Source organism: Hyperolius riggenbachi, chromosome 6 (assembly GCF_040937935.1).
Source record: "Hyperolius riggenbachi isolate aHypRig1 chromosome 6, aHypRig1.pri, whole genome shotgun sequence".
Lineage (NCBI taxonomy): Eukaryota > Metazoa > Chordata > Amphibia > Anura > Hyperoliidae > Hyperolius > Hyperolius riggenbachi.
Window position 1 is genome coordinate 311,335,019 of NC_090651.1, and position 14,022 is coordinate 311,349,040.

General features: G+C 43.0%; 1 protein-coding gene across 2 annotated transcripts in view; it reads right to left on the reverse strand.

The window, feature by feature from the left end:
- Positions 1 to 5,044: 5,044 nt before the first annotated feature.
- The window catches only part of EMP3 (epithelial membrane protein 3 (MAM blood group)), a 69,327-nt gene continuing 60,349 nt past the window's right edge, over positions 5,045 to 14,022 (reverse strand). For both annotated transcript variants that reach the window (XM_068241310.1, XM_068241311.1), the window contains exons 4-5: positions 12,604 to 12,744; positions 5,045 to 6,506 (exon numbers count right to left, since the gene is read on the reverse strand). In XM_068241310.1, the coding sequence (XP_068097411.1) occupies positions 6,337 to 6,506; positions 12,604 to 12,744 (311 nt within the window). In that variant the 3' untranslated portion in view covers positions 5,045 to 6,336. The remainder of the gene's footprint in view (positions 6,507 to 12,603; positions 12,745 to 14,022) is intronic.

Sequence of the window (14,022 nt, forward strand, 5' to 3'; positions counted from 1 at the left end):
TTTCAAACATGGACGGCAGCTAAAATGATGTGCTAGATCTGTTACTGTCAACTTGGAAAATGGTTGTTTTGGAAACGTGATATGTGCCTATAGTGCATTCTCAGAACACACTTCTGTAGGCTTTCTTAGCTGAGAAAAGTGTAATGATGTCAACACATCACCTCTGCCCTACACTACCTAGAAGGGTACTCTCATCCAGATCCAGTACCTTATGAAAGAATAAAGTATCCAACAGCTCCCTCTGCTGGCTATTAACATATCAGTAAGAAAACTAGGCATATGCCAACTACCTGTCATAGCATGTAAAACAGTGCCATAAGAGCATTCATTGATAGTTGTAGCACCAATGACAGGGTTCCTAGGTCATGTCTATATGGGTGTTCTGTATTTAAAGGGAACCTCAGGTGAGAGACATATGGAGGCTACCATATTTATTTTCCTTTAAAGAGACTGTAATAAAACAAAAAGTCCCCCTGGGGGGTACTCACCTCGGGAGAGGGAAGCCTCTGGATCCTATGGAGGTTTCCCCTGTTCTCCTCCGTCCCCCGGTGGTCTCACTGCAGCCCACGGAATGCACAGCTAACAATTTTTCAGGCTGTGCAATATTTACCTTTCCCTGTTCCAGCGGGGGCGCTGTTGCAGCTCTCGGCTCGGATATAGCTGATCTCAGTTGGGTTCGCTCTACTGCGCAGGCGCAGGAGACTTGTGCCTGCGCAGTAGAGCGGACCCGACTGTGATCGACTAGTTCCGCCTATTTCTGAGCTGAGAGCCGCTATTGCCACTACGCTGGAGCCGGGAAGCTAAATATTTACATGCGAGACCACCGTGGGACACAGGAGGACGGGGGAAGCCTCAATAGGATCCAGAGGCCTCTCCCTCCTGAGGTGAGTACCCCCCAGGGGAATTTTTCAATGTTACAGATCCTCTTTAAACAATGCACATTGCCTGGATAGCCTGCTTATCCACTGTATCTAACATTTTTGGCTAAAAGCCCTGAACAAGCATGCAGATCACGTTTCTGACAAAAAACTTGACAAGATTAGCTGCATGCTGGTTTCATGTGTGTGATCCAGAAACTACTGACCAAAAAGATTAGCAACTGGTATTGTTTAAAAGAAAATAAATATGGCAGCCTCCAAATGTCTCTCATCTTGGGTTCATTATAAAGGATACCTCGGTCTTCCTTTGCCCCTTTCTTCCTCTGCTGGGATCATCTAAACAATCTTTTACTTCAATGTTGATGATTGCTTGTAGCCGAGCTCCTCTCTGTTTTTGAGTGCAGACGCACTATGACGGCCTGCAGAGTAGCACAGAGCAGCTTATCATTTTTCTCCATTCACAAGTGGCTCAATGCTACTGTGTGGGTGCAAACCCACTGGCGCTTGCACAGTGCAGCCGCGCTCCAACATGGAAGGGAATGTGGCAGGAAAGATGAAAAGGGACCTTGCCAGCAGCGGAGGGGTGGAGGTGGATCGAGGAAGCCTATGGAGCATCCAAATACTTCCTCTTACTGGCGTAATTATGTAACTTTTTTTTAAGTTACATGTGTTCTTTAAAGTCTCCACTCTCTCATTTAAGTAAAAATATCATCATCACATTGTTTAAATCGCTTAAAGAGGAACTGTGGCAAAAATCTTAAAATTTAAAACACATACAAATAAGAAGTACATTTCTTCCAGAGTAAAATGAGCCATGAATTACTTCTCTCCTATGTTGCTGTCACTTACAGTAGTTATTAAGAAAGTTTTGGATTAGTCCATTTCTTCATGGGGGATTCTCAGCATGGCCTTTATTTTTAATAAAGACATTCCTTGAAAAATATTTATATAAATATGCTGGCCAGCCTCTCTGCTAACTGCCCACTTTTATGGCAGTTGGATGGAGCATCTGCCATTCACTAAGTGCTTTTAAAAATACAAAAACCCTGAGAACCCCCCATGAAAAGATGGGCTAGTCCAAAATCTGTCGGTAATGTCAGATTTCTACTACTTAATGTAAGTGACAGCAACATAGGAGAAAAGTAATTTATGGCTCATTTTACTCAGGAAGAAATGGACTTCTTATTTTTATGTGTTTACAAGTATTTAAAATGTTATGATTTTTGCGACACACGTCCTTTAATATGTTTAATGCATGCTCTAGCACCAAACACAGAGCAGCAAGTGCTATCAGCACCCATAACAGGGACCACAGCAGCAAGGTCATGAAGACAATATACATAATCGTCAACAGGTCCTCAGCTATTGACAGCTGCAATGGTGGCCTCCTGGCAGCAGAGGGAGCTATAAAAAATGGTTACAGAAACCTTCTGTTTCCGAAACTGCAGCACAATAAAATGAAAGGCCATTCCAAGTCCTCGCACATGTCTGACTGGGAATCCCCCATTGATATCATTTTTTTCAACGCTTTAATGAAACTTTTGGCTTCTGAACAGTAACACTGTGTCAGAAAATGTGCCTTGGAGGCACACATCAGCTACAGAAAACATTAGCAGTCAGTTTATAACAAGCTGTATATTGGGTAACAATAGTTTAATAAGAGAAACGTATATTCTGAACTCCACATTCTAGAACAAAGGTTTCATTCATATGGCTACAGAATTTATTTTGTGGGGGCATTTTTGATTATGAAACAAAAATTTAAGAGTTGCAATAACTTTGCAACCACATAAAGCAGAAAACCATACATTAGTTAGAGTTGATCTGTGCTCTGGCTGTACCATATAAAGCATAAAAAAAGTATTATGCTCTGCTTTGTAACAACTTCTTTTTAATCAATTTATATCAAGAAAGTGACATATTATCACTTGGCTAGCTTAATTAGATATCTTAATATAAAAAAATGAAATACACAAAAGACAGAATCACACACCACTGGTGAGGTGCTGGACCCAACTTTGTAATCCTCAAGAAGTTCCAGAAAATCCGCACACTCAAATAAACCAAGTCTTTTTTATGCGAAAAGTGACACAACCATTCCAGCAAACCAACGAGTCGTTTTGGGTCCCCTTTGTCAAGGCTGAAGTGCAGTGTGTTACCATTCTGCACTTCAGCCTTGAAAAAAGGGCCCCCTCGGGGTCCCGAAACGACTCGTTGGTTTACTGGAATGGTTGTGTCACTTTTTGAATAAAAAAGACTTGGTTTATTTGAGTGTGCGGATATTGTGGAACTTCTTAATATAAAAAAAGTAAATTTCAGCCTATACATAACCTGCAGAGACAACCATTTACTATAAAACAGTTGGTCCACATTATCCTTGTGAACCTCATGTTATCTAATCCTCTATATCAGGGAGGTCGAACTCCAGTCCTCAAGAGCCAAGGTCCTCCTCACACATTTTTAGCACAACTCAAATCAATTGATGGGACTGAATCAGGAAGGGTGTGGTTCATCATGTAGAACACATTTCTCCATTTCTCAGTCTATTTTAAACACCGGCATGGATATGGCCCTCGAGGACTGGAGTTCGACACCTGTTCTCTATATTCATCAAAGGTCTTCAATGTAGGGGTTACATTGAAATGTAAGGCCATGAAGCTGAAGCCACTCTGAGTCACACTGGCTCTGATCAGCACTGTCTCTCCATCATCCCCTTACTTCGCACCCACCGCATCGCAAAGCAGAAGCCAAGCCCTCAATGCTCAATATACTGAGAGGGGAGGTCCATAGTTGTAACAGCCACAAGTCCCATTCAATCAGTGCTAAAGGGAGGAGAAGTGTTCTCTGAGAATCACACCTCTCCCACATGTAACTGCAACACAGGGACCAAGATGAATCTCCAAGCACTTTGTTGATGGAACTTTTGAGGGTTCCAGTGAGTATTAGGGAAGTTTTAGAAGGAGAGGACCACCTTGAAGTTAGTTAAAGGATTGTGGGAAAGGAGGCTATAAAATGTTAAAGTGAGCATAGACTTTAAGTTTTCTTTGATATGAACCTTGGCTCAGCTGAGGTGAGAAGGTGCGGGCCTTCAGTGCTTGATCTGTCCTTAAAGCAGGAGGATTAGCCATACTTGCCAGGGAAAAAACACATATATAAGTAGATAAATACTTGATCTACTTACATAACACATGTAATTGTACTGTACACATTTTGATTTCAGTGAATTTTATATAGTAAATGAAGAGAATTCTGTTCCTGGTGGGAACCATTTCTTTTGACCACATTTTGAGGCTAAATACTGATGTCATTTCTTCCCTTAACTTTTTTTTCTTTTCTCCTCCAATCGCTGAGTCATCTCAGCCTTGCTTGTAAACACAAGTGAGCAGAGGATCATGTTTCAGTTAGGCAGCTAGGCAGAGAAATAAAGGAAGGAGGAATATATTATAGATAAAAAATAACCCCCCAGCATGCAACTTAATGGCAATGGCTATTAAAGGGCCAGTGCTCTTAAGGTATGTGATAACTACAAACCATAACAGCAGAAAAAGTTTTGAAAGTTTTAAAAGCAGGATTAGCATCTTTATCACTTGATACACTAAGACCAGTTGCTGTTGAAATTTTGATTTTTATGGTGACAATCCAGCTTTAAACATTCATAGTGTGCAAGACTGTGGGTGTCTTTTGCACAATGTTATTATGCTGAAATTCATCTTAGAGAGTTTGGAGTTGAAAGATATGTAAAAAGGCAAACATACCATGCCAAATGACACGTCATTCCCACTTACACGCTAATCAGCCCACAACTATGATATAACAGATCTTAGGGAAATGCCAATGTGAAAACATTCGGCCTTGGTCCATGGTCGAGTGCTGTACAGATACAATCCTAGCCTGCAGGCTAGTGATGCCTTCTGTTGCTATGGAGAGGGGAGGAGGGCCACTGTCTGGGGCCACTGGAACGGCACCGAGCGTTAGGGGCAAATTGGAGCACGATGCCCTTGGCTAAGATGATCTGCCAGGCTAACTGCTCGCCAATGCATCGAGGGGGATCAGGGACCACTGTACAGACCCTAGATTGATATCACTGGGCTAGTGACATGTGTCCTTTACATCACAGTCTGCCTACTCAGGGTAATGTACTGTATCACTTGTAGCAGCACTAGTAATAGTGTTTTAGCATTTTATTGACCTTCGGTAACAAGAATTGCATGCAATTGGCTCTTATATTCAGTATAGAAAAGGAATTGTTGCTTTCTGTCTTGTATTCAGAATTATCTGTTCATTCATTGACTTACAAGCTGAAAATGACAGCAAGACTGAAAGCACTGGTGACCCTTTGACATTTAATCTAAATATTGTTTTCTAAGTCAAGTCACCACATATTTTTTTAAAACAAAATAAAATGATAGCCTACAAATAAAATATTTTCATTGATGGAGGCTTGGAGTAAAATGGTCAATAATACAAAAATTAAAAAAAGAAGCTTCTAAAATGTAATGTAAATGAGATAACATTTACCTTTTCATTTATAAGTAAGAAATCTCCATAAAGCTGAACTCCCGACACAATCATTATTTTACCTTCCAACTGTAGTAGCCATCTGTATTATTAAAAAAATATATCCTTAACCCTTATTGCTCTGGTGCAGAGCATTGTGATGGAACGGTTGGTTCATCGGCAGTGCTTCTGTCACCCAGGAGACTGCCCTTATTCCAAGGGGACTTTAAGCACCTCAGTCATGGTCTCAGACACGCCCCTTGTAGACTTGTGTCGGTGAGAAGGAGTGTAATCTCCCTCTTGGAACTACTGTGCAGGTGCATGATGCTGCATCATAGGAAGTTCAGATATCCAGCACTTTTGAGGTAGTGTTTTTACATTTTTGATTCAGATTGTATCTACAGTATATGCTTGCTGATGTATTCATTTTAGCTTTAATCGGACACAGTATAACCTGATGTCTGAATCTTACTTTTCACCTTCTTTGTGTGTTTTGTGGGGGTTCTACTATCTGGAAGAGAAAAAATATGATATGTTGCCCTACGTGACTACTATAGAATGGGGTATTTCCCTGAGTGCATGCAAGAATTTAATAGTATGCCAGAAGAAGCCTTTTCTGCATATAGCGAACTATGTATAATAACTTGTTTAATAAAGTAGGTTGGCTTTATGTGGAATGTTGAGGAAGTCCATAGTGAATTTATTTAGAAAATGCTGTAGCACCCGGCTATATTCTCTGAGAACAGAACAATCCATGGAACGGCGGTTGATGATGGTGCTATCAAGGATGATGTCCACGATTATGAAGATGAGAATGTTTGAAATTTGATGGGCCACAAGTTTCCAAGTTTTCCAAAGTAGTTTGATCTTAATGAATCCCAGAGACAGTGATCCCTCCCACAGAGTCTGTACAATGTCCCTTCATGGAATTTCCTGTGAAAAAAAATACAGTTTTCTTCTACTACTCTCGTTTCCGCAGTCGGATATAGATGATTCCACTCGCCATAGCCAAAGGAAATGCCACCCAGGCCAGGACAAAGCAATGACCGAAATGTCCTCCTGCAGGCTTATCTTTGTGGAACTCCGACACGTGGCTGGCGTAGATCACTGCAGCCGAGAACACTGTAAGACCTGCACAAAGGGGCACATCGCGCAGATTAATATGTTTCTGAAGATTCATACAGCATTCAAAAATCAGGATACAATGAAGACTATAGAAAGTGCACAAAGAGACATGTGTATGCAAAACAACGCGCATCCACCAACAATGAACACCAGGGGCCCATATGCAATTCACTTTTTCACCTGAGTTTTCTCCTAGGTGATATTTTTAAACTTGTCAATAAAATGCCTTTTAAGCCACCAGAAAACAAGAAAATTCTCAAAATAATTTTGATAGTACCTTTCCACCTACTTTTTGGTACTTTTTTTGTTGTAAAGTGCTGAAAAGTTATTTTAATCGAAGATGAAAAATTATCTCCTAGGAGTAAAGTCAGGTGAAAAAGTGAATTGCATATGGCCCCTAATCACTTAATGGTATAACCAGGGCTGTGGAATCGGAGTCGGAGTCGTGGAGTCGGAGCAATTTTGGGTGCCTGGAGTCGGAGTCGGGAAAAAATGCACCGACTCCGACTCCTAATGAATTTGTAACTGTAATTAAAATAGAAAATATGATAAAATGTTCTATTTCTCAGATAATAGTCACTAAAAATAATGTACAGTATATATACAGTATATATACAGTAATAGCTGTGTTCAGTCCACAAAAATGAAATAAACCAATCAAAATTAGTTACTTGCGCTGCTTCAATAAAGCAGTCCCCGTATTTTTAAAGATAGATATACTGTACATATCTGATTGTGACTTACAGTATATATGATGTGTACACAGGAATCTCTTATGTATACGAAATAACATCTATGCTGTAAGAATAAAGCCTGATGTGTAGCCGTGTCACTAATAGAGATGGTCAATGAGATGGAAATAATTCTGCATTGATGCTGGTTTATGCAAATGTATGCACTCCCTTTGCTGATGAAATCAAATAATTTGATATGTTGTTAAAATTTGGTTTGGTGACTATGAATTAACGGGTACCTGAGGCGAATTAAAAGAAAAGCTTTATACATACCTGGGGCTTCCTCCAGCCCCCTTCAGGCCATTCAGCCCCTCGCTGTCCGCCTCCGCCACCTGGATCTTCTGCTATGAGTCCAGGTAATTCAGCCAGTCAGAGCAGTCTGGCTACGTGCCGCTTCCACAGCCAGGAACATTCTGCACCTGCACAATAGTGCTGCGCATGTGTAGTACGCTCCCAGCAGCGGAGTGTGTGCATGCGCACTACACCAGACTGGCTCAAGTATCTGGACTCATAGCAGAAGATCCAGGTGGCGGAGGAGGACAGCGAGGGACTGATTAGCCTGAAGGGGGCTGGAGGAAGCCCCAGGTATGTATAAAACTGTAATTTCATCTGTCTCAGGTTTCCTTTGTTACACAGTAGTACTATACTCTACATATGCTCTCCCCACAGAGCTGCAGGGAATCCACTGAGAATGTTGTGCACATTGAACACAGAGGTGTTGTCTATCACCCATAAACCTTGTTCAGATTGTGCATGAAGAATGTGTAATAGAGGAAAAATCTCCTTATTTCCCTGCAGAGTACCTGCACATCATTCTTACATGTACCCACAGTTACATTGCCTAGGGCCTGATAGATGTTCTTTGTTCCGGTCTGTACCTTTTACAAGTACTCTTACCAAGCACTAGTTTTAGTCTAAAGGGAATAAATATAGTACAAAATATAATGTAATCACAACTCGCGCTAATTCTGTATTCTATAGAATAAATTTTATTAAAATATAATGTTTAAAATTCCAAAATTCCACAGTCCACACTCCACACTCATACACACCACAACCACTCAATATTGCTGTAGGGCCCTTTAAATCAGCAGTGCTCTAATTGCCAACTAACTATAATAAGTTCGATAGGAATCACTTATCAATGCACAGAAGGGATCCAATTTGTGCTTAAACTTGTGAATAGATAGTTCTTATGTTTATAGATAACACATTTATTATGCAGAAACGCTCATATCTGTGCACGAAGGGGATCCAATTTAAATTGTCCCGTTTTCATTGAGGAAAATTACAAACAGATCCTACTTATGTTGTCTCAAAGTGACAAGGTTCAGATCTCTTATATAGGAGCTCTGTTAGTAATCACTTAGTATCCAGTACGATTCCTTGTATGTTTAATTCTTATATGTCAGTCTCTCATAGCCAGCTGCACTCACCACGGATTCTTTCCTGAAAACCGCTCTGATGCGAGTGCTTATCCTCTACGATCTCCGCGCTGCCTTCCACTGTCGGCGGTGTTCAGGCGGGGCCGCTCTGGTTGTCCACAGAGTCCCCTCGCTGTACTGCTTCCGCCCAGCTGGTACCGGTGTGCGCTAGTTGGGTGACGTCACCACTGCAGGGTATTGGATCTTTGTTATTCAGAACGGCTGCTGCGCGCTGTAGGTCAGCCAGATCCTTGCCCTTAAAGGAAAGGTTCAGGGAGGGTGGGCAAAAAATAAAAATCAAATTCCACTTACCTGGGGCTTCCTCCAGCCCGTGGCAGGCAGGAGGTGCCCTCGCCGCCGCTCCGCAGGCTCCCGGTGGTCTCCGGTGGCGCGTCCGACCTGGCCAGGCCGGCTGCCAGGTCGGGCTGTTCTGCGCTCCAAGGCCCGGAACTTCTGCGTCCCACGCCGGCGCTCTGACGTCATCGGACGTCCTCCGTGCTCTACTGCGCATGCGCAGTAGTTCTGCGCCTGCGCAGTACAGCCCGGCGGACGTCCGATGACATCAGAGCGCCGGCGTGGGACGCAGAAGTTCCGGGCCTTGGAGCGCAGAAGAGCCCGACCTGGCAGCCAGCCTGGCCAGGTCGGGCGCGCCACCGGAGACCACCGGGAGCGGCGGCGAGGGCACCTCCTGCCTGCCACGGGCTGGAGGAAGCCCCAGGTAAGTGGAATTTGATTTTTATTTTTTACCCACCCTCCCTGAACCTTCCCTTTAACTGATCGTAATAGTAAATCAAATTAACCTTAACGCGTTTCGACCGATTAACGTCGGTCCTCTTCAAAAGGATTTTGGTTAATCTTTCTGAAGAGGACCAGCTGGGCGAAAGTAGTACAGCGAGGGGACTCTGTGGACAACCAGAGCGGCCCCGCCTGAACACCACCGACAGTGGAAGGCAGCGCGGAGATCGTAGAGGATAAGCACTCGCATCAGAGCGGTTTTCAGGAAAGAATCCGTGGTGAGTGCAGCTGGCTATGAGAGACTGACATATAAGAATTAAACATACAAGGAATCGTTGTACTGGATACTAAGTGATTATTAACAGAGCTCCTATATAAGAGACCTGAACCTTGTCACTCTGAGACATAAGTAGGATCTGTTTGTAATTTTCCTCAATGAAAACGGGACAATTTAAATTGGATCCCCTGCATGCACAGATATGAGCGCTTCTGCATAATAAATGTGGATTGTGTTATTTATAAACAGAAGAACTATCTGTTCACAAGTTTAAGCACAAATTGGATCCCTTCTGTGCATTGATAAGTGATTCCTATCGAAACATAGTACACAACTTTTTAAATGCTCTTTTGATTTGCAGAAGGAAAATTGACAAACACCCTTACCCCGCATGTTGCTCTCAAACACAGTACTCTATAGTGCAATCTTTTGTAGCAACTAAAAGGTGACCTGTCCTTGGTATTGATGTAGGGAAATATTAGCCCAATTGTGTTTAACCTTCCTGGCGGTAACCCCGAACGTAATTCAGGGTAAGCCGCGCAGGAGGTTTTCTCAGGCCCTGCTGGGCCGATTTGCTTAATTTTTTTTTTTTTTGCTGAACGCAGCTAGCACTTTGCTAGCTGCGTCAGCACACCAATCGCCGCCGGCCCGCGCTCAATCGCCGCTATCCGCTCCGCCGCGCCGCCCCCCCCCCCCCCCCCCAGACCCCGTGCGCTGCCTGGCCAATCAGTGCCAGGCAGCGCTGAGGGGTGGATCGGGACTCCCAAAGACGTCGGTGACGTCATCCCGCCCCGTCGCCATGGTGAACGGGATTTCCTGATCGGAGATCGTCGAAGGCGATCGAAGCGGGCGGGGAGATGCCGCTGAGTAGTGGCTATCATGTAGCGAGCGGGCTCGCTACATGATTAAAAATAATAATAATAATAAATAAATAAACTGCTGCGCTGCCTCCTGGCGGAAAACATTAGACCGCCAGGAGGGTTAAAGAATTGTTATTGAGTCACGTTGGAGGGACATTGTGAGATGTTAGCTTGAAACTAGGCATTTCCACAATATCTTTTTGTAGAATTTCTGAGATGGACCTTCTCTTATGTTTCAGATTTTTGTGTGGCTGCAATTATACTTCCAGTATCAGCATTACACCAGGCGTAATAGGATCCACCTTTTCCAGAACGTTCCATCAGACCACAGAGCATTATCCCAAAATGTTTGGGGGGTAACCAAGTGCCTTTTGGCAAATGTTAGACTATGTTCATCTTGTTTAGTAGTGCTTTCTGCCTTGAAACTCTCCCATGTATACAATTTTTCCACTTTATTTCCAGAGCTGAAATAATCTAAAATGTCTTAGATGTTCATCTGGGTTCTTACAAGGCTTTTCTACAAAGCTTGGATGGGCATTCCTGCGTAGCTTTGCCAATGTTCCAAGGTTTCTCCATGTGGAGATTATGGCCCATATGCAATTCAAGTTTTCTCCTAGGAGATACATTTTCAACTTCTTTTTAAAATAACTTTTCAGCACTCTGCAGATGAAAAAGTACCAAAAAGTAGCTGAAAAAGTACTATCAAAATTATTTTGAGTATTCTTACTTGCATGTAAGTGACACGTGAAATATCACCTAGGAGAAAACTCAGGAGAAAAAGTTAAAAGCATATGGACCCATGTCTTTCATGGTAATTTCCTGGATTCCCAATGTTCAAAGATAGCTTTGAATTAGTAACCTACCTTCTCTGATTTTGAGTTCCATTTAAGTGACATATAGATACAACTGAGCTGGCAGCTATAACGCTGGAATATTCTATATTCTATTGTACCTTTTATCAATGAAATTTGGATGATTGGCTGTGTAAGTGAGCAGTTACTTTTTAGCATGGGTGATGTGGGTACTGATTAACTTTTTAACCTTCAGTAAGAGTGGGTCCACACTAGACACAGTTGCAGGACGGACACTGCAGTCCGGATCAGGGGAAGTACCTCCGTACTGCAAACTGATGAAGGTGCATCAGTTTTGCATCAGTTTCCGTTCAGTTTTTCCCTGACAGAAAACGTCTCCATCATTAGGAAGGAGTGGGAGGATTTTTTTGGGCCAATCCTAAAGCTCAGGCTATCCGTTTTCACATCAGTTTTTTGCCTGTGGAGCTGGAGTTGCGTTTTCTCATTGCTTTTCACTACCCCTGCGTGTATCCGTGGTCCTGATCCGTTGCGTGAAAATGCAGCAGGTCTGGACCTTCCGTTCAGGTTTTGAAAACGGGTCCCCGCAAACGCAGACGGATCCGTTTTTTACTTGGGTGAGGCTGGCTGCTATTTTAAACATTAGTATCCGGGACTCCATTTTTCATCAGGTTTGAAAAACGCAGCCACGGATACGTTTCCGGACCTAGTGTGGACCAGCTCTTACAGAAATGACCATTCAATTCTTATGTTTTATGTTTACTCCGTGTGTCTTTTGAATTATAATACATTTGTTTGGAAATCAGTTACATATAAGCACAAATAGAGGCCAATATGTTTCAAAACACTATATGTTCCAAAACGCTTAAAGGGAACCTAAACTAAACTAACTTCTTTTTAAAATAATACCAGTAGCCTGACTCTCCTGCTGATCCTGCGTCTCTAATACTTTTAGCCACTAGCCCCTGAACAAGCATGCAGGTTAGGTTCTCTGACTGAAGTCAGACTGGATTAGCTGCATGCTTGTTTCCGCTGTGATTTAATTACTACTGCAGCCAAAGAGATCAGCAGGACTGACAAGCAACGGGTATTGTTTAAAAGGAAAGATCCATATCCCTCTCAGTTTAGGTTCCCTTTAACATTTGCTATAGTCTTAGGCTATCTTTTTTTCTGATCTACCAATCTAGTAAAAGTACCATAAATGACTTCAGTCTGTACACCAAAATAACTTTAAACAACATAACATGAGTCATGACTTCCTTACTGGCAAGGATCTGGAAGACACCTGTGGCATAGAAAAGTCCTCCTTTCTCCATAGTGTAGAGCTGGCACATAAACAACATAAAGGAGAAGCTGGAGAACAACACTGAGAGGACCATGAGAGCTTGAACAGCCTGGAACCATTCTGAGGAACACAAAGCAAAAGTTACAACGTGTACAATTTATATAGCGTGTTAAATATAAGGCTATTCATACATAATACATGTTCACACAATCAGCAATCCTGAACTGGCAAAAAAGTATGAACGTTCGACACCTCATCAGTGGAAGCCTCTGGATAGTCCAGAGTCTTCCTGGAGCCCTCTCCTGCCCTTCGTTCCAGCAAAGGGTTCCTCTAAACATATTCAACCCAGCAGGTTGAATATACTTCTTCTGGCCAAAAGCACAGTCGTAAACAAGTGCATTAGCACTGGACATGTATGAGTAAGGTCCACGCATGCTTGCCCAGTAGAATAAATGCAAGGTGGAAAAAAGCCATGCATGTGTTCTACTTTGCTTTGTTCTACTGCGCAGATGTGGACCATACTCATGTATGCACAGTGTTGATGTGCTAGCCCACAGGAGCTCTCCCAGATAGCGGAAAAAGAGGGACCCTACACTGGAACTGCTGACTAGAGAAGGATTTAGGGTTTTACTTGGGCTTCAGGATTGCTTTAGGCCTCTTTTCCACCAAGACGCTGCATTTTAGGGGACATTATGGTCGCATAACATGCCCCTAATACAACGCCTGGTGGTGTTGAAGCAGGACGCCAGAGTGAGCCGCGTTATGCAGCTCTTTGTGCACTCCATGTGTCTCTGTGTGTCTCCGTGGCGCTGATTGGCTGGCGGGACCACATGATGCGGAGTGTTCCACTGAGCATCACGTGGTCCCGCCAGCCAATCAGTGCATAAAGTGGCCGCACCAGGAAGAAAATACTGCACGTGAGCAGTGCAGTGAATATTAATTAGCCATGTGGCTAATTACTGCACATGGGCAACCAGTCTAACGTAGCTAAAGCCGCGTAGAACGCACAGTATGCGGCACTTTCTCAGAACGTGCAGTGTTACAGTGTAATGCAACGTGGGCACTGTGAACAGCCCATTTAGTTTTCATTGCTGTGAGTTAGGCTGCGTTACAGGCTGCACTGACGTGCACCTGTAACGTCTTACTGTAAAAGCAGCCTCAAAGTTCAACTTCAGCCTTGTTGGGAATTAAACTACCCGTTGAATTCAGTATTACTCATTGTAATGATTTATAAACTCATATTTTTCAGCTTGCTTCTCTTTTGGGCATAGAAAACACAGCTAATCTAAAGTGTTCATAACAATAATCCCCAGCAGCCATCCTGTTCCGCACCGGTCCTCCACGAGTCTCCGTTCTCCCACCGCTGCTCCGTTCCGTTCCTTCACTTGTAAGTTGGGG